At 40.9% G+C, this 27184-nt stretch overlaps 1 protein-coding gene across 1 annotated transcript in view; it reads left to right on the top strand.

Moving 5' to 3' along the window:
• thsd7ab (thrombospondin, type I, domain containing 7Ab) overlaps positions 1-27184 on the top strand; it is a 91626-nt gene that overhangs the window by 58016 nt on the left and 6426 nt on the right. Inside the window, exons 7-24 of the mRNA XM_029260070.1 lie at positions 1426-1581; positions 2541-2744; positions 5987-6181; positions 8114-8354; positions 12563-12678; positions 13953-14085; positions 14293-14396; positions 15390-15584; positions 16172-16435; positions 18438-18616; positions 19455-19460; positions 19691-19824; positions 19946-20099; positions 21041-21182; positions 22496-22611; positions 23274-23391; positions 25064-25209; positions 25702-25876. Coding sequence (XP_029115903.1) covers positions 1426-1581; positions 2541-2744; positions 5987-6181; positions 8114-8354; positions 12563-12678; positions 13953-14085; positions 14293-14396; positions 15390-15584; positions 16172-16435; positions 18438-18616; positions 19455-19460; positions 19691-19824; positions 19946-20099; positions 21041-21182; positions 22496-22611; positions 23274-23391; positions 25064-25209; positions 25702-25876 — 2778 coding nt within the window. The remainder of the gene's footprint in view (positions 1-1425; positions 1582-2540; positions 2745-5986; positions 6182-8113; positions 8355-12562; positions 12679-13952; positions 14086-14292; positions 14397-15389; positions 15585-16171; positions 16436-18437; positions 18617-19454; positions 19461-19690; positions 19825-19945; positions 20100-21040; positions 21183-22495; positions 22612-23273; positions 23392-25063; positions 25210-25701; positions 25877-27184) is intronic.

Genomic DNA, 27184 nt, shown 5'->3' with positions numbered 1-27184 from the left:
TTGAGCTGATGCATGCTCTGCCTCGGTTGAAGCCATATTGGGATTACAGTTGATTTCCCGCTTGTGGTTTGCATGCCAAGCGGCTACTGGAAGAAGTTAGCACTTTACATATCAAAAACAGCATTCAATTTGCCTGCCAATTTCTTTTTCTCTCTTAGCCAGCTTTCTATTCTGATGTAGAGGAATACGGAGAAATTTTAAACTCTGCTGGGGTCTGGACTGTAGTTTCTGGGTTTAGCCTCTGTTCCCTCAAAGAATACAGGCAATGGAAGGCAGAGTGACTATGAAGAGTCTGTGACTGATCCTGTCTGTTCTATACTTTTACACCAGCCTGAAACTGAGAGCACCAAGAGTAGAATGAGGGGAGTGGATGTGTGGTCACATGAGAAATTCAGTGTGAATTTTTGGGAGGAATAGACAGTGTATATATTTCTTAGTAGTTTTATCATCGATGTTGTTGTTGTTGTTATAGTGCACCAGATCCATCCAAAACCACATTAGGTTTCAATCAGGCATTGCAGTTATGTGGTATGCTCAAGAATGACATGGTCACTGACAGCAGTGTTGCATTATCACATAATGATATCAGTCAAATCAATTAGATAATCAATCAAAACACACTTATTTTTATGTCATTACATGGAACATATTTCATTCAATTTTCAAGGTGAAAAACATATTTTGAGAAACTGAAATTGATTAACAAAGTTATTTTAACTAAAAAACATTAAACAATTTAAATGATTTCATTGATCAATTTTAATTCCTGAAATGCATGATTGCTGCCACATCCTTGTTGAATGGCCTTGATTGGTTTAGTACTTCATTCTTCATTAAACACAGACTCACTGAAATCTGTTCCAACGACTTGGGGAATAAGAAAAGAAAGTTGGGCTGTTTCAGGGGAATGTTTGTTTGTAGCAAAAATGAAAAGCGCTGTGTATTTTGAATTCCATCTTAGTAAATCTGTGTAATAACAAGGGAATACAAATACTAAAATATTTTCCATTGCATATTCATAAACCCAAACAATAATGTTTCCTCACCTTCACCTTTGTAGTCATGCATCTGTAATGAGAGACACTTGGGGTGATTGCTCAATTTGTGTGTTGATGACTGTGATAATTGTGTAGGCTGTCATCCCCAATTTTCCATTCCAGTGGCTGCTTGAATGAAGAGCACATGAAATAGCATTAAATATGCTACACATGTGACTGTACTTTTATATGCAAGTACCAGGAGTTCTGAGACTGCTCAGTCATCTCCCACATTTATTTCTATGAAATATTACAGTTGAAGCATTTATATTCATTGAAATATATGCAATTTATGTTTTTACTGGATGCACACTCCAAATTTTGAGACTTAGTATAATGAATATGCAGGGAAACAACTCAATAATTTTTGTGTATGTTTGGTCCACAGCCACCCGTCCAGTGGATATGGACCTATGTACGGGTCCTGCCCCAAACACGACTCAGCTCTGTCATATTGCTTGTCCTGTTGAGTGTGAAGTCTCCTCTTGGACAGCTTGGGGCCCATGCACCTTCGAGAACTGTGATGATCAAGCTGCGAAGAAGGGTATATTTTTGGCTAAATTGAACATTCATTCATTATTTTTAAACAACATTTATTAGTTCAGGGGTTAAGACGACATGCTTGTAAAATGGTTTATTGTTTAAGTTCCAGTTTGAACCCTGCAGAGGTACAGTTTAAGAAGGGATATAACCTGAAATATGCGGCACCAGAACAGATACATAGCAATGCTTTGGATGTCTATTGAAAAAACAAGACTGGTTTGTTGTTACACTAGTGCACAATTTTTGGATTGTGTGCGGAAACCTGAGCACTAGGAGGAAACCCACGCCGATATAGGGAGATCATGCAAACTCCACAGAAACTGAGTGGAAATCAGTTCCATATTCTTTTGCACCACCCAGAGACTGTGAGGTGGTTACTTTGTGTGCCACCCAACACTGTGTTACGATTAATCATTTTTTTAATGTTGGAAAATCAGTTAAAATCACATGTATTGTTTATTTCAGACCTATACTGTATACTGTAGAATAAAAAAAGTGTAATTCAGCAATTTAGTTTCCATACTTTTAAATCTTTCTGTAGTACCATTACTAAAGACTAAAGCATGAATCCCCTTCATTACATTATTCCAAGCAATTTGGTACAGTGACTAAGCCTGTATACTTGGAACCGTCTAGTTGGCCTTTGGAACTGTAGGTTCACGCCCTATCTCAGGTGCTGGTTTTGTGGCATTTGACAAGAATTGGCTATATACAAATTATCAATGTTGCTTTTTGCTATATGAAGTGTCTAACTAGAACAGCTTCATGATTATATTCCTGTTAAAATATCAAAGTAATTCATGATTTTAATCTATAGAAGATTAGAAAATTATTACATCCCAACATAATGATAAAGTTATGACAGAAAAACACCATGGGGAGCAATGAACTTGTGATTGCTTACTGAAAAATATTATTTTGAGGTAATGTTCACTGTCTCCAATTATAACTCTGCCGAAGGTTTCAAGATGAGGAAACGGAAGATTATAAATGAACCTTCTGGCGGTAGAGGAAACTGCCCCCACCTGGTGGAGGCTATACCGTGTGATGAGCCCACCTGCTATGAGTGGCAGCTGGTCAAGCTGGAGGAGTGTGTACCAGACACTGGGACAGAATGCGGACCGGGAACACAAATTCCGAAAGTCCAGTGCATTAACAGCAGTGGTAAGAATTCTATGTGATGTGAAAAGGTCTCTTTTTTTATGAAAGTCTTATGAAAATACTACTTTCATCATGTGAGATTCTAATCCACCAAAGGGATGATAAGGGGTGGTAAAATCAGTGAATGAAAATGCACCGCTTTTTAATTTCCTCTGAATGATGGTGTGTATACAGATAGGGCTTTTGAAAAAAGAGAATGGAAAAGTCTCTTTTATAATATAGTTCAATCCAGTCTAAAACCCTTTAAAATAAAGAAGTTTTTGCAAGGATGATGGTGATGGCTCTAAAAACCTTGTAATACATTTGTGAATCAGGTGTATAGGCACAATATACATTTCATCTTTTACCATTTGTAACAAATGGAAAATATTAAACACCAGAACATGACACAGGGATATAACAGCACATCCAGTTTTGCAAGACAGCATTCTTGCAATGGGGGCAACAGATAGTGAAGTGATTAAAATCATCACCTTGTCAAAAGAATCGAGGGACCTGCAACAGAATCCGTGCTCCATCTGCAGAACCTTTTTTGTAATATACTAACCTAAACTGATGCAATAAAAAATGCTGCATCATCTGGTAAATAATTGTAAGTAATTTATAGTACAAAAGTAAACATTGTAAGTTGCTTTTGAGAGAAGACAAATAATTGAATTAAAAATACTAATCGAATGTGGTACTGCACGAGTCATTGATTTTGTTGTCTTTAGACAGCCTTTCCATACATCTTAGTGATGATAGAAGATATGTGTGGAATACCCCAGTTGGCTTATAGTTGGACTCACAGGCACTGTCCCACAGTCCTGGAACCAACGGACCCTATTGTAATTGTGTCCTTGTTGTGCTGGCTCTTTGTAACGAAACTGTGCATCCCTTGCCAGCAAAATGATGTTCATGCTTCTTCAGAGGGTGAGCTGGCATCACCTTAACCCCTTCCCCTATGGAAACTTGGTGACATTCGCAACTGGCACAAGATAGTGAACAGCAGTGAGACCCTCTTTATCTGGATGAGCCACATAGGAGCCCAAAAAATGTCAGTATAACAAATTGTGTGCCACATCAGACAGTCCACTGGCAGCTAATGAGGACCCAAGGGTGAAGCATTTGTTTGTGTCTCTCAGGCAGGCGTTGTACTGCATTACAATATCCATGCTTCATTTTGTCCCATAATGCATGACATATGGCATGGCATGTCATGCTGTTGTCATAGCAATAGTTCAGCATGGAAGATTTCATCAACGGTATGAGGGTATTTTGTAACGTTAGAAAACATGTTGGAGAAACTGATTGTCAAGGTTCAAACTGAAGTTCAGGTCAACTGGAAGCATCACTCTAAGGTTAGTGAAGCTGTATATATTGAACCATAAAAAGGTTAGCGCTAGAGCACAGCAGTTAGCAGAAGATGCTGTCAAAAGGACATCAACAAGATGACCACAGAAAGCAAAGGGCTGACCCTTCATTATTTACTGTGCATTTTCCCACTCTATGTATCAGTACCATGCCTTGACCCAAGCCATTTCTTATTGATCCACCTTTTCTGTTGATTCATTTCAATCCATAACAATCAAGCCTGGCTTTTTCCACAAGAGAAAAATAACACACATTGTTCAAGGTCACTCTTCTGTCTTGTGTTGACCTTCAACGGAACCGATTTACCACATGCTGTTTAGTTGATTTTCACCTACATTTTTAACTGCAGCCTTATTGAGTATGATTGCAAGCTTCATAACCTTCTCCTTCTTGGAATCGCTTTGTACTTACTGCAACATGAAAGATTTTAATTTGAAATTCCATCTAAATTTACACCTCTTTAGAACAGAGGTCACTGTATCCATAATACGCTGAACTGTTTCAAAATTTAGAAGAGTGCTCAGTCATTGCTTTGAAAATGAGTTACTTGTTCAGAATCCTTTTTAAACACACTAATGACTTTTGGGATGTGGATCTGCAGCGTTTTGTTTTTCAGTGCATGGTGCTTTCCTGAGTGCTGCCTAAGCACTTTGGTGCCCCCTTTCCCCCATCTATTGTTCCCCAGTTACTTATACTGGACTGGGGTTGACTGCTCCCACTGTTGTCCACTGATGAAAATTGATTTGTTTTTCCACAGAGGTTTTCAACCTGTTCTCAGACTTACTTTTCTTCTCTGAGCGATGGGGTCCGGTGAGACCGATTCACAAAGGGAGGGGATGGACATGTCAGATAACAATCGATACAGTTTGGTGGAGGGTCCATGTCAATAACAAAAATGCTTGTATGCCTCTGTGATGCCTGGACCTATCAATCTGCTTTGTTTCTCCATCTCTATTCAAACAGTTCAAAGGTCTGGGTGTCTGTCCATATCTCCTTGGCACTGTAACCTGCACACTCTCTGAGAGCATCTTGGTTTGTTCATGTCTCTTCAGCAGGCCCTTGAGGTGCTGTCTCCATGTATATTTCTTCTACATTTGATGATACTGGAATGACAGAAGTCTGTGGGTTAAACAACAGCTTAATAATATTCTCAGTATTTATTTGTTTATGGAAACATTGACTTGGTGTGCTTCACAGAAAGCATGCTTCTTGCAGTTGAAATCAGAATGTGTTTTACAAAAGTCCTGGGGAAATATCTTATCAAATTAAAAACGTGAGGTCTACTGGCATAGATAGAGTGCAACCAAACCACTGCATTGAGTGAAACCTTAACACACAAGACAAGGATCTTGCAGGCTGGGTGGAATACACACCAATAACTTCTAGCATTACATTAACACACTGATAACTGATCACAAGAGTTGTCATTTTTTAAAGGTACATATAGGTGTCAGGTTAGCAAGCGTCCTTCCTTCACAGACTAGGAACACACAGTTTATGCTTTTTAATATTCATTCACCATGCGAGACTGATCCTGATAAAATGGCAAAACTTGACATTGCCATTTAATTTATTTGTGCATGTGGTTCAATGTAGATTTCTTGTGTTAAATTTGTTATATGTGACAAATTTGACAAAATGGGTTGTAGGGGAACTACAAATATTACAAAGTCCCACTGTAGTATTTGTCTGCATTATGCACATAGACGATTTCAGTTCTGTTTTACTAAAAAAAAAATTCTGTATTTACATTTTATAATATATGCGAGCACATAGATTTTATTAGTAACTGATGAAGCCACCAGTGGTAGATTATGCAAGAAAAGTGTATCTAGATTAAGTGCAAAACTGGCTTCAGCTCAGCATCACATGCTGTTCCCATGTGTCCCCAGGTGACATGGTGGACCAACAATTGTGTCGAGATGCCATCTTCCCCATGCCCGTGGCCTGCGAGGTGCCCTGTCCAAAAGACTGTGTCCTGAGCCCCTGGTCCCAGTGGTCTCTTTGCTCTCAGACCTGCTCTGGCAAAACCACTGAGGGCAAGCAGATGAGGGCTCGCTCCATCCTGGCATACAGCTCTGGAGAAGGTGATGACAAACACCACTACGTCTTCACTGCTCCGTCAATGTTTCTGTCCTCTACTATACCATTATTCGCTGCAGATAAATTATGCATTAATGATGACAGACTCATTTTAATTCTACTCCATATGTTTCTACAGCAACAGACAGTGTTGCAGTATGGCTTAAAGTGATGCAGGGTAAGAATATGTAGTCAGTTGTGCTGTTAAGGCTTGGTTTTGAACAAGATATGCTTTACCCCTATTTAAAGCTATTTTAGTCTGTGTTAATATATACATATTCTGTGCACTGTTTTGTACATAAATCGGTTTAACCTTTAGTGACAACCTGTACTGATTTTTAGTATGCAAAAACATTTGAGAAATTTCTGTTGAAAACACAACTGTAGCAACTGTAGGAGCACTTGATGTAGTTAGATATTTGATATTTCTCTGTACTAGAAAAGAGACCTTGAACCTGCCTTATGTGCTCTCCGACAACATCCCTGTTATTGTTTTTCAAAGGTCTTTCAAAGGTGCCAAAAGTCCCAGTGCGCTTTGGTATAATTGTTTTCCTCCTTTCTTGATGCTATACTTCAGTCTTTTGCTGTCTAGATACTGTAGTATGTGATAGATAAGTACACAGTTAACATAGGTGTTGGGAAAATACACCATGTTTTAGGCAGTGAGGCTGTCTGGGTTTGCACAATTACCAGAGGTGTTAATGCATGGAAATTATAGGTTACACTTGACCCACCAAGCAACTGTGGGCTTCCTGGAGAAGTCTCCTCTAGGGAACCATTTCTGTGGAAAGAGAAGCAGAACTGCTTTCCACAGCGTTTACTACACAGACTGGCTATCTCTTTGGGGTGGCACTATCAAAGAATTGTACTGTCAATCATTTATTTGGAAAGTCATCATAAGAAAAAAAAATCTGCTACCAAACTATTTCGCATATTCTTTCCATGTGGCCTTTAGGCGATTCAATAAACTCATGGTTCTCTGTATGTCGGAGACAGCTAGCAATGGACACAATAAATTACAAAAAATGTCTATCAAACTCAGCCTGTCTCTTCTGTAAAAGAACAGAGATGTGCACAAGAAAGGAAAATTAGGTATTCCTTGAAATGCCTTGTTGTTGGTAACTGCACCTCTTAGTGTATGTTAGCTCTTACAGTTTGCTCCAGTAAGTGAACTGGCAGACGTAAATAATGACTATTACAACTTCTATGATGAAATAAAAATATCATACCCTGATTATTTTATTCTGAAACATGTTACTTCTTCTGCAATATTCGTCTGCTTCAGAGCTTATACAATTTATTGTTTGAGAACAAAATATTTGTTGTGTCTTTGCTTATACATTCGTTGGATAATTCATTTCAATCAGCTACTGACTTCAGTTCCTTCTACCAAGACTATTTTCTTCTCTCAGACTGATCGCTAATGGTCCTTAACACTGACATGTGTGCGGACTCCCTCATTATGAGCCCTTTTTGTTCTGGGTGAGTAGGTGTAGATTCACGATTCATGCAAGGCAATTGGTCTCCCACAACACCTGTACATTTCAGCTCTTATTTAAAGGTGCTGAGGGGCTGGACTGTAAAGTGTTGCCGGAGTCCTACATGAAAAACAGTAGAAAAACACAAGCTACCCAACCAGGGCTTGTCAATCTGTTTCCCCAGGAAAGTGATAGCAGAGACTCAGACCACAACCATTTGCCTGTGCTTATGCAATGATGAAAAACAAATTTAAGCTGTGCTGACGTCAGTCGCACAAGGAATTTCATCTTGTGCAAAGCTGAATGTGAAATGGGAAAGGCAATGTGACAATGTGATGGGGACCACTTTGTGCACACAGAAAATAGTCTCCAAAGACGATAGCTACCACAAGCCAGGGCTGAGTTCTTTCTGCTCACTGATGCTCTGTATAGAATGACACTGCCTCTACCTCTCGATAGGAGGCATCCCGTGCCCCAACAACAGCGCTCTGCAGGAGGTGCGGAGTTGCAACAATCATCCTTGCACGGTGTATCACTGGCAGACAGGTCCCTGGGGTCAGTGCACTGAGGACACTTCGATCACCATCTCTGCGGGCAACGGCACAGCTGGCTTAGGCGGTGATGCCACCTGCTCTGTTGGTGTACAGGTCCGGAAAGTCATCTGCGTTCGAGTCAACGTGGGCCAGGTGCCACCAAAGAAGTAAGAGATGTTGCACACTGGACTTTGCAATATTTCTATGCAGCTAAGTGAGTAAAATCAGGCTGTGAAACATACAGAATCTTAAGAGATTTTCAAATAACACGTATTGTAATTCATCAAACGAATTAATGTGATTCATTTACTCATTTTCATTCATTGTCATCTTCATTCATTCGTTCATTTGTTGTGACTCACCGTTAGTGTTGTGTTAGCCACAGCCTAAGCAGAACAGACAACATATCATTTTCTACAGCAGCCATGACCAAGTCCTTCATGAGGGTCCCCAGGAATTTCCAAGTATAATCTCTGCAACATTTCCTGGTTCTGCCTCTGGGCTTCCTGCCAGTGGGAAGTGCCTGATACACCTCTCAGGAGTGGCACTAAGAGGTTGTCCTCACTAGGTGCTGAAACCACCAGCTGGCTCCCCTGACTGAAAGAGCAGCAACTCTGCTCTGAGGGCTTGCCTGACTGCATAGCTCCTCACCTTCTTCTGAAGAGTCAGTGCAGTTGCAATGGGGAGGAACCTTATTTATAATGCTTATGAATGGAATGTTACAATAAGCTTAGTTTAAATTTGTAACCATGATCTTTCAAATACTATTCAAAGTCTGTGACCGTTAAGTAAAGATGAGAATATAGAATGTAGAGATCTCATTGTTTGATTTCTTTCACTAACTTTAGCTCCTCATTGTAGTGACATTCTATGTTCCAAATACTTTGTAACTTGTCAAGTACGGTATAACCCTATCAGGTGACTCTAAATTGATAGTATTCATTTATAGATATGGGCTGCTTGGGGTTGAGCGCTAGAGAAAACCTTCTTTTGGAACCAAAAAACAACTGTTTCTGAGATTGACTAAAGAGCTGCAATGTGTTTTCAGTGCATACTATAATGATGTGGGACACTAATTTTTGCTTATTAGCTTTACCGTATATACATTTACATGAGTTTTCCTTTCACAGTGTAAAATATTGGGGGCGAAATATAAAACACCAGTTCTGATTTGCTGAGGCAGGTAATAGCACAGTCACTCATGACTGCATGAGTTATTTAATGCTGGTGAAAAGCCTATCTTAACTTGTCTCAGCATTGACATTCCTGCAAGAGTTGCTGCTCAGAGGAGACGTAAATTGTGACAGAGACAGCGCATTAGAAATGAGAAAGTTTTTCAACATGTGCTACTTTATTTACAATGTCAGAAGAAAAAAATTTTCCAAACACATTGACTGCCAAGTCACATTATACTTAATTTGCTGGATGCACTAAAAGATGAGCTGCAACTGCAAACCAGAAGCAGTCACACAATTCCTGCAGCAACAAAGCCTCAAGCCACCATTCATTTCTTAGCCTTCACTTCTCAGTGCATGGTATCTTCTCTAGCTGGAATTTCTCAGTTAGCTTTACCACCTGCATTGTCTCTAGCCCTGAGGTTACTTAGTCAAAGAGTACAGAATCAAATATATTTCCCTGATAACCAGGATGCTCTAAATGAGATTAAACAGGGATTTTCTCGTATATGGTACTATATGCAATTTGTGGGCACACATTCACTTGATTTCCTCCCTCTAAGCTGAGCATGTGTAACAACAAACATGCTGTTAATGATCAGGTAGTGTGTGGCTCTTAAATCGTCATCACAAACGTTGGGCCAAAGTAATAGGGAGCTGTTCATGACATTTCCGTTTTCAAGATCATCGTTCTATTTCAAAGGATGAGGGTTAGTGAGTATTGGGATAGCTGGCTGTTAAGTAAATGTACAATTTCAATCCATTATCAATAACTGCTTGTCTTAAGTGGAGTCGCGGCAAACCGGAGCCTTGCCCGGCAACATGGAGTGCGAGGCCAAAGGGGGAGGGGACACACCTGGGACAGGACGCCAGTCCATCACAAGGCACCCCAGGCAGGGCTTGAACCCCAGAGCCATCACACAATGGGCAGCAACTGAACCTGCCATGCCACTGCACCCCCCAATGCATGGTTTGGTCATTTTAAATGTATGAATTATTAGCTGATTACTAATTACACACACACACACACACACACACACACACACACGTGATTACTAATAGCCAAAGAAATTTTAAAGGTGGTCGTCTTTATACCCCTGGGCCATAACACCTGTCCCAAATCCAAGCTCACCTTCAGAGGACTGTTGCAATCAAGTTTTACGTCATTGCACGGTTTTTTATATTAGTTATAGAACATTTTGCTCATCCCACTGCAGTTACCCTAGCCAAAATGGTATTCCACATGGCATTTACAGTATATGCACAGGCAACATGTTTTTGTTACGTCACTAAATTTGTTTGATTCCTCAGATTCTACTGCAGCATACTGGACTTTCCTTCAATTTCCTTTGCATTGCCATGCTTTTTAATGAAAGCAAAACATATGTAAAACAAGGGCTTATATTGCACCAGCCATATTCAAATTCAAAATATTCAATGGGCTGCATTAATTTGCATGCCCATTTTCAGTAGATAATCTACAAAAACTTTCCACCCCCTCAGTGCTAACTGTCTGTAACCTCAGGGTAATTTGTGTTTTTCTCGGTAGATTTGAGCCTTAATGTTTCAATACTACAAGGTCTTGATCTAATAAAGGCCTTATTAGATGTTAGATGTCCAATACAGCTGTGGAAATTGTAGGAAGTCATGAATGCACAGAATATATTTTTAATATCTCTTGTGGTGATGCCATAATGCTGGAGTTCTTTCAGTTTCTTATTTTATGCGATTTTTGTTCTAAATTTTTAGAGGATTTAGAGGATAGTTACTTCTGTGCTGTGTGTATGCAGGTGTGACAAAATATTTATTTATTTTAAATGCTAACCTAATGCTCTCAGTTATCACAGTGGAAGAAAGATCACAATAATTATATTGTTTTTTTCAGATGGCTTTTGAGCAATAACATAAACGCTATACTTTTTAAATATACCTCTACAATTTGCTTTAACTGGGGCACTAGAACTAAAATTATCAATAAATGGTGATAAATGGGTCAGTGTTGTGAGTGTTTGGCTAGGAGTGTTCCTCGAATGACAGTCACAGTTTCCTTCATTTGCTACTATGTCTCCTTCTATAAAAAGGGGTGTGATATTAAATTGCTACAGATATTGAACTGTTGTACACAGAAAAATATCCTCTTTTAATACAAATTTCCTGACACCGATTCTCTAATGCAGCAGCCAACCTAAAAGCTCAATTTTGCTTATTGACATAAACCAAACCGGGGTCAGACTAGGGATGGTGTAGCTGTCCTTATCAGTAGCAGTCCAATGTGTCAGTGGAAAAAAAAAACAAAGCACATACATACAGACACACACACATTCACAAACATCATCTCAAGGAGAAATCAGGTCTCGGTCTGTGCTGGTGGTGGTGGCAGGGTAGGGAGGATTTGGTTTCAGTTTGATGGATTTATCGCTCTTGTCAGTATTAAAAATAAATCTGTGCTTACAGCTATTACTTTAATGCACTGTGGATATGTGGTGGTCCTTTTCCTAGCAACATCACGCAGATTAACACCACAGCTCAATGCGGAAAGGCCTCGCCTGGCTTGCTGATACTAAACTTGACACAGATGATCTGCAGTAACTATGCAATGGAATAATATGTAAACATTTGACATCATATTGAACAAAGGTAGTGAAGGTGGCTCTGACCAGCAATGAGACTGTTCGACTAATTCAGCTGGACATTATTTTCTCCTGCTTTATCTTTATTTGCTGAATGCGGGCTGGAATTTAAAATATGAAAGGAGATTAGAACATAACCTCTTAGCCATAAAGCATAACATAGAATTCTACCCCAATTGCCCTGATGAAATAGATTATCGCACTCTATTTGAATAAATTAAAACTGCACATGTCATAGAGAGATCCACCAAGCAACCTATCGCTTCAAATCTGTCTAATCTACAGCTAAACAGACCTAACAGGAGAGGTGGTAAGTATTACTGTGGTAATAGTAACCTTTCATAGGCGCTTGGGGATCAGGTATGATCTGCTATGGGGTGGAGGGTGCTTCAACGGTTTAGACAGAGACATCCACAGTCAGGGGATGTGAAGCACGATAGTACTTCTTTAACTATCTCAATGGCCCTCTATCACGCTAGTTGACCTGGGCTCATTTGCTGCACACATTCTCAAGTATCATCCCTGTTTGTGAGTCTCTTGTGGTTGCATCTGTCCATGTGTTCTCCACAGGTGTCCTGAGAGCCTTCGCCCAGACACTGTGAGGCCTTGTCCGCTGCCTTGTAAAAGGGATTGTATCGTCACCAGCTTTAGCGAATGGACCCAATGTCCTTCCACCTGCCAAGAAGGTACCTTCAAGAAGATGGAACTTTTGGGGCAAAATCAGGTCAACATCTGGTCAATGCGAGGAATATGGGGCATTTTAATTTAAAAAAAAAAAAAAAAACTCCTTTGTGAGTTTTGCTTTGTGGGTAAAATTTATCTTATAAGAACCGCTTTAATAAATATGTTTTTATTGCAAATTTTTGCCCCATTTTCAGACACAAGCTGGATACAATATTATTTATAAGACGTTTTGTTTTTTGTAGGTCTGATAATGAAAAGTTATGTCAAACCCTTAAAGCATATGAATGTTATTTTTTAGTTGACTGATAATCAGTTATAAGAATCCTGTCATCAGTAAATATGAAAAACCTGACCTTACAGCCTTATAATTCCATTAATACAAAATACGCTGCTGTTGGGATCATGTTTTACAAATAAACAAATGTATTTTTTTTTGCTAGAAATCTTGGTTATGTATGCAAATCAGCTTATATTTTTTAATTTTAAATGATTCTGTAAGTGATCATTAATTATCCATATGAGTTTAAATATTAAATGTAAACAAATTTACCTTGCAAAAGGTTTGTTTATTGATTATGGGTACTTTTACCATTCCCCCTAAAAACATCTTCACAAAGTCTAATGGAGACAGTTTTCTTGACAGACAAATTAATATTTTTGAGCTCAGAGAAATTACAGTTTAAAAAGTTGTTAAATCTTCATGTATGTAAGCTGCTCTATAGAATTATAAATAGGTCACATCAAACACTTATTACAAGGTGCATGGCACAGTTTAAAATCCAGTATTCAGTCAAAATATATATTTGATCTGGATATGAAACAATCCATGAACTGTCACCGATAAATGATAAATCATCACCTTTCCAACAAGCTTTGGCCATGCATTGCAATGCTTCCTGTAAAATAAACTGCAAACATTTCTTCCAAACTGGTTGAACCAAGAAATCTAGGGAATGGAGGTCTTAAAACTGTGGCACATCCAGGCATCCAACATACTCTGAGGCACATCCAGGGATTTTTCATACAACTTCATTCAAAACATGCCAGAGGTTAAGAGTTTCATGGTTAGTTAAGGGTACATAATTTTACCTCTAAAAGTTGCATTGTACTGTCTCGCCTTAAAAGAAACTCTAAATTTCTCTCTGCTTCACTATTTACTTATTCAAATTCACAGTAAAACCCTATATGATAAGTAATGAAGAACAGAATAAAATTTGCCACTGTGTCAGATGTCCTGAAATGCATTAATCACTGATAAACAAAGTATTAATTTTAGGTGGAAACGTAAAGAGCAAGCAATCTTGGAATCGCATCATCATCCAGTTGCCAACCAATGGGGGTCAGGAATGTCCTGATGTGTTGTATGAAGAAAGAGACTGTGAACCTCAACCTGTTTGCCAAGGATACAGGTTAATATCAAAATTTGTCTTTAAATAAATATAGAAAGACACAATTGTTACTATACTCATCTCTGTTCTTACTAATGCTACTACAACAACTGCTGTTACCAGTGCAGTTTCTGCTGTTGTGTCATATATTATTATTAGCTGCATAGTTATCTTTAATGAAGATATCATTAGGAACCCTGAGCCTCATTCAGGTGTCCTCCGCTGCAGGTGGAAGACGCACAAGTGGCGTCGCTGTCAGTTGGTCCCCTGGTACATTCGCCAGGACAGTCCTGGAGCACAGGAGACCTGCGGTCAAGGCCTGCAAACCAGAGGTACCCAAATCCAGACAACTGCAAGACAATGCCATCTCTTAAGAAACCTTTCAGTAAGGCCTTTCATGGAAAGTACGAGAGTGCGTAGCTCCCACAATAACTTGTTCTTTTGCTCTTTAAATATTTAGAAGTGAATCCTGTGTAAAAAAAAAAAAAAGGTGAAATAAAAGATGAAATAGTCTTCCTCTTGTTGGAAAACATGGAATTAGAATCGTACCAGAAGTCATCAAAGGTTAATTTACTGGAATGAAGTACAAAATCCCATTAATGTTTGTTTGTGAGTTCAACCAAGCCCTTAGATTTACTGAAAGAGTGAATTGTGTTGACAGTGTACTTCATAGCTCATCATGAGGAGATTTAACAAGATGCTTTCGAGTGTTTTGAAAGGAGCACAGTGCATGCATCAGAAAAAACAGCTCATCATTCTGCTTACAAGCAACTCTGTGTTTGCCTGAGGCTGAGCTATAATGTAACACTTTGCTGTGGTACAAATACAAAAACATACCAAAGTTATAATGTCTAACCTGCTGTTAAAAGGCAAAGAGATACACTGCTCGTTATATGGGATTATATAGCCTTCCGGAAGATTAGCGTTATAATACCGAGTAGAAATATTTTGTTACTCGAGTAAGTGTGTAAAACAACAGAGGTTGTATGTTTATATACAAATTTACTCATGTGATATTCATGAGACAATATCTGTAATTTTTAGAAATGACATTTGTTCAGTTATGTAATATGATACACATGTTCCTGCAGATGATTTTGCACATGTAATACTTCTGTTTTTCTACAACACACATCATTTCCTCTAAACCAACATATGGAACTGGTAATTACACATGTGTTATGTCACATGAGAAAGAGTGGTTTTGATTAAATAATGTTTTTTGTGGTAAAGCACAAGGGAGACAAAGGGTTCACATACTTTCAAACAGCACTGCATACCCCAGTTCTCTAACCTTTTCTGTGCCTTTGCTGTGGACTCCACAGCCATCTCATGCCGGAGGCAAGATGGTGGTCCAGCAGACATCAGAGAGTGCCTGAAGTCTGCCAACTCTATGCCAGCCATCACCCAGCCCTGCCAGCTCCCATGCCAGGATGACTGCCAGCTCACCAACTGGTCTAAGTTCTCCCAGTGCACTGCAGATTGTGTGGGTGTAAGGACACGGAAGAGGGCTCTTGTGGGTAAGAAGGGCTCATATCCATACATTTGAACTATGTGGAACCTTTTGTTTATATTTTTGGACCACTCTACCAATTTATAGAGCATTAATGTTACATGTAGCACCAGTAAGCACTGTCTTGTTTCTCAAGTGACAATATATCTGTTTTCGTATCGTTTATGTTGTAGCTTAACATGCAGTTAATGAAATTGAAATTGAATTTGCCAGCATCTGATGATGAACTTAGGATGGCATGGTGATACAGCAAGTAGTCCTGCTGCCTCACACTGACTGGGTGGAAATGTGGGTTCAATGTCCACTCAGTCTGTTTCGAGTTTGCATGTTCTCCCTATATCTCCCTGGGTTTCTTCCCGCAGTCCAAATACATCAGGTTCACGTGGATTACTGATGCTACATTGCTCTTAGTTTGTGTATGGGTGGCCGTCCTGCAGTGGACTGGAATCTCATCTAGCGTATACTCCCAGCCTTTTCCAGATGCTTCTGGAATAGGCTCTGGATTATGTTGATCCAGACCAGGACATGCTGTTATTGTAAATGGATGGATGCATGACTGTGAACAAATTCATCTGTTTCCTCAACTGTCTCCAGGGAAGAGTAAGAAGAAGGATAAGTGTAGGAACCCCCAGATGTACCCCCTGAGTGAGATCCAGTACTGCCCATGCAATAAGTATAATGCCCAGCCTGTGGGTGAGTGGTCAGATTGCATCCTTCCTGAGGGCCGAGTGGAGGGGACCCTTGGGATGAGAGTCCAGGGTGACGTCAAGGAGTGTGGCCAGGGCTACCGCTATCAGGCCATGGCATGCTATGACCAGAATGGCCGCCTGGTGGAGACATCCCGCTGCAACAGCCATGGTGGGTCTAACTCCATTAATCTGAATTTTAAGCATGGGATGTGGTCCCTAATTGTATGTGTGACCCAAATGCAAATGGTTAAAATCCCAAGTCCAGAAAATGCAATGATGCTCTCAATCAAGCATTTAGTGCAGCCTAGTTTGTTTTAATAAAAGGCACTTCCCAAAATTTTTGCCTATGAGCACTTACCATAAAATCTGTGAGGAATGTGCAAAAGTACAAAGGACATGGGGGCACCAAGTATTGCCCCCCCACTCTAGACTGCACCACTGCTCCTGAGTAAAGTCTTTAACTTGATTTTGTGTACTTCCAGCTGTGTAAGTGAGTAAGTGTAAAATTGTAAGCCATTTCACAAGCATTAAGGCATGAAGGACCAAATGGTTCCATGAATAAGTCAGATACCTGTTTCCCATGTCATACCAGTCCTGAATTGACACAACAAGATAGGATCACACTGCTGTTGCAGAGATGGAGAGTGTCCAAGCTTCTGTGTCTGTAGGCTGATATTTAACAGGAGATGAGATGCTGCCTTCAAACTGGCATGCAGCCCACTGGTAACCCCAGGCTGCTGCGGAGATTAGCGAGTGTTGTTCTTCGGATGCAAAATTCAAAGGAAAGGATTAAGGCAAAAAATAATGTGTTGCTCTCCAAAGAAATATGCCTATTAAATGCACCTTGAGAACCTTAAGCAGAATGTTTAGTCAGTGTTTATTGTTCCATTTTTGTCCGAGAAGAATCCTGCACACACAGATATCAACACCCTAAATGCTTTTGAAAGGCATGTAAGCATACCAAATTTTATATTATGCTGGAATTTTTTATGAATTATGAATTGCACTGACTTAGAGTCGGGACTGATCACAGCTGAAATGGAACATGTCTTTTAAACTACAGTTAGCAACTTCTTACCGTTGCGCTCATTCTTGATCACCATGACACCATCCATCATACTGCATGCTGGGTAATGTCCTCTTGACTGTTGGAAGAATGGTGGAAAATGCACTGCACAAAAGGCAGTAAAAGACCAGTGATTTTAAACTACCACTCGGTAATGATTTCACATTACCTGGACCAGCCTGTTGTCCCCAACACAGTATATTCGTTTGCATTTTCACTTGAAAATATGGGGCAATTCAATTGTGCAAGTAGCACTGGCTCAAATTTAGGGCGTTGCTGACAGCTAAACCGAGGGATTAAATTATCCACTGTAAAACCCATGAGTCAGGCAAGAAGAGTCTTTTTCAAACAAGGTAAATAAGGCCAATCAGTTACTGTCCACAATGTCTAGCCATACTAGCATGAGGCTGTTTTCCCCTGAAGCTATGATTAGAGGAAAGGCACTCAGAAAAGTTTATGTTACAAAGCCCATTCTCCAACTGCAGGGTTGGCATTAATACTACAAAAACAGACATTTGTGATCAAACAGCTCTTTGCTTAGAATCTGTGTGCCGAGGGAGAAGCCGCTCTTTGCTCTGCCTTTTTAATTTTCTTTTTTTAATTAAATTGCCACCACAGGTTTGGTCTCACCTTGTGAGTTTGTGCTTGACATGTAATAAGAAATGGAAAAGTGGTTATTTGTGATTTAACACAGCAACAGCCTCTTGAGTACAGAAGAATACATGCAGACAGGGAATAAGCCGCAATTCTCCAGTATTCCTAGATTAAAAAAAAGATGAAAAAAATGCAGTTTGTGCAAAAAAAAAAAACTGTAACAAGCAGAATAATAAAATTCTTTTATCTGCCTCCTTTCTCATTTAAATAGATAAATAAATTATTAAATAAACAACAAAAAAAAAACTTTGAAATGCAGAACATAGGATTAACAATTACTTTGTGTTGGTTTATTCAGCCTGAGGGAAAACAAGAGTTGGCTGTGCATGGATTTATCGAGCAGAGTTCGCGTTATGTGTGTGCTCTGTTTGGCCTGTCATGCCTTTAACAGCAGTGTCTAATGAGTGATAGACTGTGTTCTTAAGCTCCCTCCACTTTCTCCCTGCCAAAGGGTACATCGAGGAGGCGTGCATCATCCCCTGCCCATCGGACTGTAAACTGAGTGAATGGTCCAACTGGTCCCGCTGCAGCAAGTCGTGTGGCAGTGGGGTCAAAGTTCGCTCCAAGTGGCTGAGAGAGAAGCCCTACAACGGCGGTCGTCCCTGCCCCAAACTTGACCACGTCAGTCAGGTACAAGGCAATGTGTGCCTACAGGCGGTATACATGTTGCAGCTATAGCCTGTTCTCGAAGAATTCGGATCCAAGTGCTCCTACTTTACTACCCTTGATTAAGATAGTTACCATAAATTGATCCAGCATAAATTAACCAGTTGTACAAATTATTAAGTATTATACGTGACATTGTATACAAACCTAAAATTTTGAGTTGTTTTGGACAGAAGCCTCAACTAAATGAATAAACGTTAAAGTGCAACGAATTCGAAACAGGTATATCTAGGGCTCTGTTTTCTAAGTGACAATATATGCCGCAAATACACACACACACACATTTTCAGAACCGCTTGTCCTATACGGGGTCACGGGGAACCGGAGCCTACCCGGCAATACAGGGTGTTAGGCCAGAGGGGGAAGGGGACAAACCCAGGATGGGACGCCAGTCCGCCGCAAGGCACCCTAAGCGGGACTCAAACCCCAGACCCACCGGAGAGCAGGACTGTGGTCCAACCCACTGCGCCACCGCACCCCCGACATGCCGCAAATATTTAAGCACAAAAATGATTAATAATGCAAAAAGGTAGAGTTTAGAAGGGTGTCATCTTTAACAAGATGACTAAATTTAATTGAAGTTAAATTTAAAAAACTTTGTTATACTTGGCTTTTTTGTTTTATTTTTAGGCTGGACAAGTTTATTTGACATTTGCCTTCAACTACATCCAAAAAACTTAAAACAACAACAAAAAACCAATGCAATCAGTTGCTTTAATATAAGGATTAAACCATTTTTTCTTTTCTTTCTTCCCTGTCAACCATTGTGTTTTCATGATTTGAACATGATGAATCTCCACAGGCACAGGTGAAAATCTTCTTTCTTTCAGTTATGATTTTGACAGGAAATAAAAGAAATGACTAGCTATATAACTTTTCCCAGTATTTTTACCTGCAACACTGAGTGCATGTATTTGTGTTGCACAAAAAGGCAAAACTGCTGATGTTACAACAGGCTGATTTTGTTATGAGTAAATTGCATGTATGTCCTTCATATTAAATAATTATTGACGCAGTATGATGTATTGTGTGTGACAGGTGTATGAGGTAGTGCCCTGTGTGAGTGACTGCAGCCAGTATATTTGGGTGGCCGAACCTTGGAGCCTCTGGAAGGTCAGCAACGTAGACCTAAAGGAGAACTGTGGTGAGGGGGTTCAAACTCGCAAAGTCAGGTAACTCCTCAGATCCAAGAGGCTGTGTGGTCATGAATGGAAAATTGCTCTCATTGACTTGTGGTTGAAAGGATATTAGGACATTTGACTTGACTGGAGCCCCTTCGGTACTGTTGAGCAGATGTATGCAGAACACGGTCGATGGACCTGTAGACGCAGTTGAGGAGTACCTGTGTGACCCAGAGGAGATGCCACTTGGGGCCCAGGAGAGCCGTCTGCCATGCCCTGAGGACTGTGTTCTCTCCAGCTGGGGGCCTTGGAGCCTTTGCAATCTGGTGAGGAATGGTCCTCCATGGGAAATGAATGGGGGTCCATTTGGACTAGGTTGGGAAGAGTCGTTTCATGGGTCCTTCAATGTTTCGCAGCTGGGCTCTGTGTTTTTTTTTACCCTGATGCAAAGAAAGTTCACAAGGTAGCACAATACTAGTCTACACTCTGACTTTTCACCTGTTACAGTCTCACGGGGGCCTCAACGGGCTGCCTGTCTGTGAGGAACAGCATGGTAGGTGGCCGGGTTACACCCAGATCATCAAGCTCTGAGCCCTGTGGCCCTTCAAAGCTTTGCTGTGGCTATGATGCGCATAAGGTGAACATAATGCTCTAAGCCCCATTGGCACAGCCTGTTTTTCCTCTTTGCTTTTTTCGTAAATGTTCCACCTTCAGCTCTGCCAGAGAAGCTCATTAACGTGACTGTGGCATATCCCGCTGGGAGCTGACAGCCGTTCTGTCCAAGAAATAGCTTGACTTTGGAACAAGCCATTTTAATCGGCTCCTGAAAAACATCTGAGTCATAGATGAGTTCAGGACAAGACGGTTATGAACCAAAGAAATTTCAAGAATACAGAAGTGTAACCAGTCAAATCGTTGGTCATGTTTAATCAGCTGCTGAGCCACATGAAAGATGCAAACTAACTTTTACTGCCAGTCAGTTATAAAGTGCATGCCTTATAGGCAAATGGAGATTTGAGGAAACCTCTGATGTTGAGGCTGATTTTGTATTTACTGTTTTATCCAAAATCCCCCTGCTAGGAATGAATTTATTCTGAATATTTCTTGTTTCCATCTCAAAGTACATTTTCCATGAACGTGTGCTAGAAATAACCTTGTCTATCAGCTACTTACACGTATTAGTTACACGTGGTCATTCACATTACCACGTAAATGGGCGGACTTATTGAGACAAGTCTGTGTTGACAATCCACCTCTTCTTTTTCAGCCATGCAATGGGTTCAACAGAAGAGAACGGATGGCATACCCAGTTCGGCTGCCAGGCATGGGGAAACAATGTCTTGTTTCTAAGCAGTCTGAGGCCTGCATGTTGAACAAGAACTGCTACCACTACACTTATAACATCACAGGTAACAAACCTGGATGACATCATAGGTGAAACAGCTTTATTATACCACAGGCAAAACTATAAACCAGTACTTTAATAACTTCTCAGGTACTGGGGACCAAAAAAATATTACCAAATGTCCTCAGCAGAGTAGTACTAGGGACACCACTTTCTGGAACACTTGGTGTAGACAAAGCAGCTATATAACACTTAACTATTGTTGATGTACTGCACCTATAACATTTTCACTGGCAAAACACCAGCTTAATCCTCTTGCAGCTCTAAAGTTTAAATCACAGTTTAAAGATACTATATAAGCAATAATAACTTCTGTCCAGTGCTGACCTTTTATATAAGCTACCCCTACTTCTTATGCGCAATATTCAATACCCAGTCACTTTTTGTAATTACCTTATTATTCATTTAAATTGTTTGTACTTACACTACCATTCATACTCTCATGTTTGTATACTCTGTAAATATGTTATTTTTTTTCTGCAATTCTGTGACAGCTGTTTGTTGTCTGTAAATACTGGAAGCATCTAGAACCATAGCAAATTCCTTTTGTGCATCAGCACACTTTGCCAATAAAACTCCTTCTGATTCTGATATACTTACATCACACCGATGACATGTTCTCAAATGAAAGTACTCTGCAGTTAACAACAAAAGGGAAACATCCTTTTCTCTAAAGCAAGTAAACACAAGTTACCCGACTAAGCCTGTATGATAAAAGTAAAACAAGCACATCGGGAATAAAACACAATACATTCTTGTTCTTATTTCCTCGTGACTCTGCAGTGTCTGTATCCTAAAGTAATGCAAGTTTCAGGGCCACAGCCACAACCATTTTAGACCCTTGTTAAAAGACAGGGACATTCAGCCATCTTCAGAGGATAGGTGCTTGATGCGCTCTGGACACACCGCATCTGTGCCTCCTCTCTCTGCATCTTCCTGCAACCCCAGAACACTTTACATTAAGCAGACTTACTTAACAATGTCTTAGGCCCACTGTTATTACTGTTTCAGTTCTGCTGTGACCTGAGACAAGATACAAAGTTCCAGAGGCCTCGGAGGCCATCGGCACGATTATCCTTCATATAATAGTCACCTGCTATTTTCCATGTAGTGGCAGACAGCAGAAGCATGTTTCTGCTTGAATGACAGTTTGTAGTGTTAGAAAACTGACCTTCTTTGTTCAGCAGGTGTGGAAGGTGCCCGAGTCCCTGCCCAGCTCTGTAGGGTGCCTGCTTCCAGCACAGCTCATTGTCTTCTGTCCTGCTCCTTTTACACCCCTGCCTCATGCCCCACCACCCTCTCTTCCCCTGTGCCCAGACTGGAGCACCTGTCAGCTGAGTGAGAAGGCTGTGTGTGGGAATGGCATCAAAACACGTCTGTTGGACTGTGTGCGCAGTGATGGGAAGTCCGTCGACCTCAAGTTCTGCGAGGAGGTACTGTTGTCTGACCGTTGTTATGGCCGGTGTTGTGATTTATTTCATTAGTTTCCTTTCATGTCAAGCAAGACGAGGAACAGGGTGTAAGAATTTTTCAGATTTAAGTGATCACATCAGCATAGAAGACATAGGCCATTTTACCAAAAATATTATATTGATGCATATATGTGCTATGTATATGTCATATATGACTAAAAAATAAATTAAATAAATAAAAATATGTCCCACAATAACTATGAAAAAAGTAATAGCACACCTGTCCCTTAGTTAAGGCATTAATTATTCCCTGCTAGGAAAGCAATAAAACTCTAAAGTTAGGGTGAGTTAGTATATTTGGCCTTTCTCTGTGGTTTACAAGCTAGGGTCCTGATTCCCACAGGCTTGTAAATAATGTAAAGATTTTCAGTCCTCCTAAACACTTAAGTCTTTTATTGAGCTAATTAATTCCCTAAGTGATCCAGTTTAACTTCTGCACTGAGGTTATTGGCAGATAGAATGGAGACTGAAAACCAGCATACATAATGACCTGGACTGGTGGTCCCAGGGGGACAAACAAAGTATGGAATGAAACTGAGTTTATTCAGACCTAGAGGAGGATACTGAATTGCGCGAAGTGTGCTCAAGGTAACTGACGGAAATTAAGACGTTCCCTGTTGCAGCTGGGCCTGGAGAAGAAGTGGCAGATGAATGCATCCTGTGTGGTGGAGTGTCCGGTCAACTGCCAACTCTCTGACTGGTCACCATGGTCCCAATGCTCCCAGACCTGTGGACTCATAGGTAGGATGCACCCACCACTCTTGCATCAAACTGTGGAATGTAGTTTTAATCATGCCGGATGTCCTATGACATATTATTACAATAAACCTATCAGTCAGAAAAGCAGGGATTTTGTTCAAATGCAAAAGTGAGCAAAGAGAGTAAGTGTCCCCCTACACATTATTGTGACATGGTGTAAAAATGCCTAATACGTAGTATCCCAGTGAATCACACGACTGACTCTGTCAGTTTAGAACATATTCTCAGCTTTTGCCCAGCGAACGACAACTAACTCCTGGCAAACTCAAACATAACGAAACAATATGCGTGCGATGAAATAAAATAGACAAAAAAGAATTTTAGACTCAGAAACTTGGGCGTAAAATCGTTTCAGTGAAGTACTGTATTTCACAACGGAGGATATATTAGCCATGCACCAAGCAAAATATGTAAATATTTCACCAATTTAACTAAAACTCTTTCTGCAATGCTATCTCGGAGTGTGTTCCACTGACAGCCAGCTGTTCGCCGAAATGAAAAGTCTCAGTGGAATCGCAGCAGTCGCTATCAACGTTTCAGGCCTGTGTGTCAAACCCTAGTAAATCAGCGCGGGAAAAGCGAGTCGGTTCACTAATGAAGGGACACTTTGCCCTGAGGGCTTCAGGGATGGGGGCTGCTCCCTCCTGCTGTGGGAGCAACTCCCTCCCAGCGTGCTGGAAGGAACCGGCAGCCGATAAGACCTGTCATGTCTCTATGCAATGCTGAGCTATTACTGAGTCCAGCACAGAACGAAAGCCTTTGGTGGGAGCTGCTGGATATGAAACCCAGGGCTGCAGATTCTTGCCTTTTTAACGCCGACGTTTCGCCTCACGGTGTCACATGAGCTGACATAATTACAAGTGGAACAGAAGGAAAGTCAGTCACGGCTCAGTAGCTGATTCCGAGGAGCTTTGCAAATGAAGCTGTACAGCGTTTTGCATTTTGGGAGGCAGCTGGGCTTTTATTGTGTGTGCTTTTCCGTGGGAACAACTGGCAAGGCGTTTAAACTTTCATGTGTTAACCCATAAAAAATTCAGCATGAATCATGCTTTATTGACATACTTTGATTAGAGCTGAACTCGGGATGATATTGCATGTTGGACCGAGTGACCTCATTGTGGCACCGCACTGTACAAACACCTGCAAACACTTCCCCTGCTAACAAGGCCATAGGAAGTCTTTTAAACTTTTCAGGTTGGTTTTACATTGCTTAAAGGAAATTGTTTCTTAAATTTGATTCCTGTAATTTAACATCACTTGACGTATCTCAAATGCCTTTTCTTTTGCTTTGATTTATTGATTAAGTGATTGAAATTAATAATGCATTCATAAAGAAATAAAAATAAACACTTTCACTCTCTCTGATTAATTAATTAAGAACAAGCTATATATTTGTTAAAGCTTTCGGGTAAGTGACTCAGGCGATAGATACAAAGTTCTGCTCTTATAAAGCAACTGGTTTGCAGCGACTTTCTGTTTCACCTATTGTGCTCGTCTAACAAAATCACTGTAATCCACAAAGTCAGGGCAGTAAGGTCCACTTAACAAAGAAGGTTAATTTCAAGATCTGACCAGCTTCTGGAAGATATTTTCTGCACCAGTCTTCCAGCTCTTTGGCCAGTAAGTAACACCAAACCCTTCTGTTGCCCTCTAGGGAAGATGTGGCGCAGGCGGGAGGTGATCCAGCCTTCCCAGGGTGACGGCCGGCCCTGCCCTCCAGAGATGGAGCAGTGGAAGCCCTGTCCCGTCCAGCCCTGCTACCGCTGGCAGTATAGTCCGTGGTCTGAGTGCAGGGTCCAGGTGTGTTCATGTCAGAAGAGAATTCATGTACCTCTTTTGCACTCTTTCTCTCCTACCTTTGTCTTTCTACCCTTCTTGTACTCCTCAGTACAAATAGCTTCATACAATGCACATGCCAGAAGACTCAGTGACAAAAATTAGAGAAAATGAAGGCCTTTATCCCTTGATGAAGATAATCGAACCCAAAAGCAGAAAGAAGCCTGTGTTCTAGGTGTGTGACTGGAACAGAATGATAGGATACTCTTGGTCCATTGTGTGCTATTCGTTTTGCTATGTCTTGTGTACATTGTGAGTAATTGCTATTATTCAGGGTTTATAAAGCACACTGAAAACATTTCACAGTAAGCCTGTAACACAAGGCACAGCCTCTAAGCCTATGCGCATATTTGGAGATTTTTTCCGTAAACAGTTCCAATTGATGGGGTTACAAGGACTTGATGGTGACCTGACTGCGATGAAAAGTACATTTTGCTTCTGGCTTGTCCTTCTCAGGATGCCACGTGCGGGGAGGGCCTCCGTCAACGGAACGTATCCTGCTTTGTGTCGGACGGCTCCCAGGATGGAGAGGAGAGCATGGTGGAAGAGGAACTCTGCGGAGGCCTGGAGATGGCTGTGGATGGACAGAAGCAATTCACTTTGGAGGAGATGTGCACAGTGCCCTGCCCAAGTATGAGACCCAGCACCAGCTAGCAGAGTTCTGCTTACGGTTGTGCTCAGCTAAACGCACAAAGCTGTGGAAGGGACAGCAGGTGGCATTGTAGTTACAGGCACCTGGTAAATTAGCAAACCCAAGGTTGCCAGTTCTTCGTTCAGACTGCGGCTCTGCTGCTTTACCCATATGCGAGGAAATCAAAGTGATTCGGGAAAAATGTCCACCAAACGGTTGAAGGGTAAAATTTTAAGGTTGTGGGGCTTTTTGTTATTTACATACAATACTTATTTGGTCTTTTTTAAATTGTTAATGATGGATGAAACTCAAACATATTTATGTAAAACAACTTTCTCGCTGCATAGTTTTTACCATGATTGAAAAGGAGAAAAAAGTTTGACTTTGCTTTGTATGAAGCTTTAGAGGAGATGGCCAGCTGACAGCTATTGCATTAAAGTCACATCGCTTAGATTGTCAGAATCTTTTATGATCCCTTGATTATGATAGCTTTGGTTTCTGGATTGCCGCAGTCAGTGTGTGCATCTGCCTTCTTTTCAGGACAAAGGTGCCAAACTGGAACAAAAGCTATGTTAAGCAGGTGCTATTTTAAGAGGTGATGCTCACAGGTTCCAGCAACAGCTCTCGGCTCGAACCTCACTGTTGCATCTCGCCACCTGCTGTCCAGTGCCAGCCCCGCAGTTGGCTTCACGTTTGCGCCCCCCCCCCGGTCCCTGTTGATGCTGAAATGCCCTGTTTCACACACCCATCAGACACTGCACCAGGGAGAACTACAGCTGCTCTCCGTCTACTGGGGCTGATTCTGTGTGAACCTGTAACCAGATGTGGCAGGTGTTGGCATGGCAGTTGGCACACACTTTTTATTTCTCTCTAAATCACTCAAACATACACAAAGACACACAGACACATCACAGAAGGTCAGCACGCAAGCCAGTGAAAGAAAAATCTGAATTACTGTTCCTCTTTAATTATCTCTTTGGAGGTGGGAATAGATAACATATTATACAGCAATTTTGTACAGTTCGAGATGTTCTAAAATAATTCTTCTTGCTAATAATTTGCCTAGGCCATAGTCTTATAAGATTATAAATTTCTAAAATCTTTTTATACAACTAAAAATTACTTATGAGTTAGGTTAGGGTGGGGGTGCGGTGGCGCAGTGGGTTGGACCGCAGTCCTGCTCTCCGGTGGGTCTGGGGTTCGAGTCCCGCTTGGGGTGCCTTGTGACGGACTGGCGTCCCGTCCTGGGTGTGTCCCCTCCGGCCTTACGCCCTGTGTTGCCGGGTAGGCTCCGGTTCCCCGTGACCC

Source organism: Scleropages formosus, chromosome 18, assembly GCF_900964775.1.
Source record: "Scleropages formosus chromosome 18, fSclFor1.1, whole genome shotgun sequence".
Taxonomy (NCBI): domain Eukaryota; kingdom Metazoa; phylum Chordata; class Actinopteri; order Osteoglossiformes; family Osteoglossidae; genus Scleropages; species Scleropages formosus.
This window is presented reverse-complemented; position numbering and strand designations above follow the sequence as displayed.